At 37.4% G+C, this 3,249-nt stretch overlaps 1 protein-coding gene across 1 annotated transcript; it reads right to left on the bottom strand.

Annotated features, from left to right (window-relative positions):
- Positions 1 to 1,314: 1,314 nt before the first annotated feature.
- LOC107733925 (protein NLRC3-like) lies at positions 1,315 to 3,236 on the bottom strand. The gene is made up of 3 exons (XM_016545776.1): positions 2,338 to 3,236; positions 1,578 to 1,751; positions 1,315 to 1,417 (listed from the first exon to the last, which is right to left on the bottom strand). The coding sequence occupies exons 1-2, from the start codon at positions 3,210 to 3,212 to the stop codon at positions 1,682 to 1,684; spliced, it is 945 nt and encodes a 314-aa protein (XP_016401262.1). The 5' UTR covers positions 3,213 to 3,236; the 3' UTR covers positions 1,315 to 1,417; positions 1,578 to 1,681.
- Between the last annotated feature and the right edge of the window lie 13 nt (positions 3,237 to 3,249).

The following is a 3,249-nucleotide window of genomic DNA, read 5'->3' as shown; positions in this document are numbered from 1 at the left end:
TAATCTATTAATAATAAGGTTGGGTATCGTTTTTTACGATACCGGTGCCAAATCGATTCTTTTAAAACGGCACCGGTGCCTGAATCGATACTTAAAAAAAATAATATTTTTTTTTTACCCAAAACAGGATGGATTGTCCATTAGCGCTATAAACACATTTAATGTCTGTTTCATTCATACTGGAAGCCGGAGGGCGCCCTTGCGCAGAAACTCCACATATGCATCACAGAAGTAACAGAACTGATGACGCTCCAGGAAATCCTTAATATGAACAAAGGCACTGCTATCGCTGTAACTGAGTAAACAGAAGATTTAAATGTTTTGAATGATAAAACAGACAATAAACACTCGACTGCAACAATATATGGTTTATCTGTGTTCTTCAAGCCATCTCTGTTATTTGCAAAATAATAAAGTCTATCCATATATTTTAGCCTGTATGACCTCTGCCAAAACAAACTTATACACCTACTGTACATGGATTATGATCCATAAAACTCTATAATGTCTTTAACCGGACCTTATGCTATGTCCTATGTCATCCGCCAGAATGAACGCGTGTACGACAGTTAGCAGAAGCTAGAGATTACGGTTTATAAAGTTTTAAATATGGATATTGTTCTTACAAAAATCTGTGATCTGTTTAAAATACATTACAAAGCCTGTTATTCTAACACACACACACACACACTCACACACACACACACACACATATATATATATATATATATATATATATGACTGTAGCATCTCTCTAGCAGCTCCTTATTCACCATATGGTGAATAAGGAGCTGCGAGAACACACACACACACATATATATATATATATATATATATATATGACTGTAGCATCTCTCTAGCAGCTCCTTATTCACCATCAGCTGATCCTGAGGAAACTGGACTGACGTCTAAATACTGAGAGTCCTAAAATAAAACACAGAGTCACATATGAGTATGAGACATTACTGCTGTCACATTGCAGCAGCAGATATACTTCAGAAACATTAACTCATTTACACACTGCCGAACACCATTAAAAAAAGTAACATGTAAAATCTTTGCTAATAGCCTACTGATATTCTCGCAGATCAGTCTCATCAATATAAGCACAAATAAATTCATATGAATTTCTTTTATTTATATAAGAAGTCTGTTTATAAGGTTGGTTTTGCTCAAAAAGGTTTGATTTACAGTGCTTCTAGAAAGTACAGTTTTATACTTTGTAAACATTTATTTAACATGTATGACTCACAGCAGATTATTCAGTTTTTCCAGTATACACTGTAGAGCTGAGACTCTGACTCCTTGGTCTAGTTTATTAAGAGTCAGATCTAGATGTCTCAGGTGTGAGGGGTTTGATCTCAGAGCTGAAGCCAGAACAGCACAACCTTCATTTGTGACACCACAAAACCTCAACCTGCAACAAACAAACACACTGTTTAACTGCAACGAACAAACACACTGTTTAACTGCAACGAACAAACACACTGTTTAACTGCAACGAACAAACACACTGTTTAGCAATATCTTCATTACAGAAAAAACATTGGTGTATCATGTCATCCAAATCATTATACCCCAGTTTCTCTAATTTGCAGTGAGGATTCTCCAGTCCAGCAGAGAGAGCAGTCGCTCCAGAGTCTCCTATTTTATTCTGAGACAGATCCAGTTCTCTCAGGTGCTAGGGGTTTGATCTCAGAGCTGAAGCCAAAGCAGTACAACTTTTGTCTGTGATATTGCAGTCTTCTAAACTGTAGAGATTGAAACTTTTTAAGTACAATACATTTAACAAGGTAACAGTAAAAAAGAACTTGAAATTGCCTCTTGCTGTGATGCAACACACATCCAATTGACGGATATCCCATAATATTGCGTAGCAGTTCCAGGGCCTTAATTTGTCTCATCTGTGTAAAATCGAATTATTTTATTCATAAATATCCTATGTGTGAACTGATTATTTTGATAGTTATATATCTAAATTACTTCTTCAGGGAGGCAAACTCATCAGGGGTGAAAAAATTGTGTAATGATAATAATCGTATTCACTAATAATTAATAATATTCATGGCTGTCTTAAACTCTTTGCTTTTAAATGTTAAGCCACAGAACTTTATGGTATGAAATATCAAAATATAATATCAAATCTAGAAGAAAGACTACTACCACTAAGTCATTGGAAACGTGGGTCAGCACTGTGCTTAATGGAGTTTTGACTTGTTTTTTAGACATGACTCCCCCCCCCCAAATACAGACAACACCCTCAACCTGAAACATCTTCCTGCGTCCCTGCTTTCAGTGAAATGTCTAGACAGTGTAGCAATCATCTGTGTTACTTACTGTGCTGATGTGGATTCTTTAATCACAGGAAGTAGCTTCCGAAGAACTTTATTTGAAGTATTTTCTCTTCTAACAAATTTATTCAGCTCAAAAACATGCATCATTTGCTCTGATGTCAACAAGACAAACAGTAAAGCTGACCACTGCAAACAGGAGAGATTGGCTTCTGCTATTCTTCCAGATCTCAGATACTGTTGTATTTCCTCCACTAGTGAATGATCACCCAGTTCATTCAGACAGTGGAACAGATTGATGATTTTTTTTGGAGAGCATATGTTCCTGATCTTCTTCTTGATGTACTCAACTGTTTCCTCATTGCTGTTAGAGCTGATTTTTGTCAGTGTCATTAGTCCTTGTAGAAGACTCTGATTAGTCTTCACTGACAGACCCAGAAGAAACCGCAGGAAAAGGTCCAGATGACCAGTTTTACTCTGTAGAGCCTCATCCACAGCTCTCTGATGCAGAGCAGATAATGAAACATGTTCTGAATTGAGCTGAAACAAGTTTTTTGACCGCAAACTCTGTTTGGGGATTTGGTCAAACACATTTCTGTTGTGGTTTGTACAGGAGAGGTGCACATATAGAGCAGCTAGATGTTCCTGAACGCTCAGATGAACAAAGCAGAAGACTTTCCCCTGATACAAGCCAAACTCCTCTCTGAAGATCTGAGTGCACAATCCTGAGTACACTGATGCTTCTGTCACATCAATGCCACACTCTCTCAGGTCTTCCTCATAGAAGATCAGGTTGCCTCTATCCAGTTGCTCATATGCCAGTTTCCCTAGTTTGAAAATCATCTCTTTGTCAGTGTCCTTCTTCTCATTGTACTTTGTGACTTTAATGTTAATCTGTGCCATCAGGAAGTGTGTGTACATTTGAGTGAGAGTCTTGGGAATCTCTCCACTCTCTGCT

The sequence above is a fragment of the Sinocyclocheilus rhinocerous genome, unplaced genomic scaffold (genome assembly GCF_001515625.1).
Source record: "Sinocyclocheilus rhinocerous isolate Xijiao unplaced genomic scaffold, SAMN03320098_v1.1 scaffold1091, whole genome shotgun sequence".
Classification (NCBI taxonomy): domain Eukaryota; kingdom Metazoa; phylum Chordata; class Actinopteri; order Cypriniformes; family Cyprinidae; genus Sinocyclocheilus; species Sinocyclocheilus rhinocerous.
This window is presented reverse-complemented; position numbering and strand designations above follow the sequence as displayed.

What these genes read in the sequence shown, in the direction of transcription:
- LOC107733925 (XM_016545776.1), bottom strand. Translation starts at nt 3,212, where the DNA reads ATGTACACACACTTCCTGATGGCACAGATTAACATTAAAGTCACAAAG. An exon ending in AAAGAATCCACATCAGCACA is followed by an intron (nt 1,752 to 2,337) that starts GTAAGTAACACA and finishes CAATCTCTACAG; the next exon opens with TTTAGAAGACTGCAATATCA.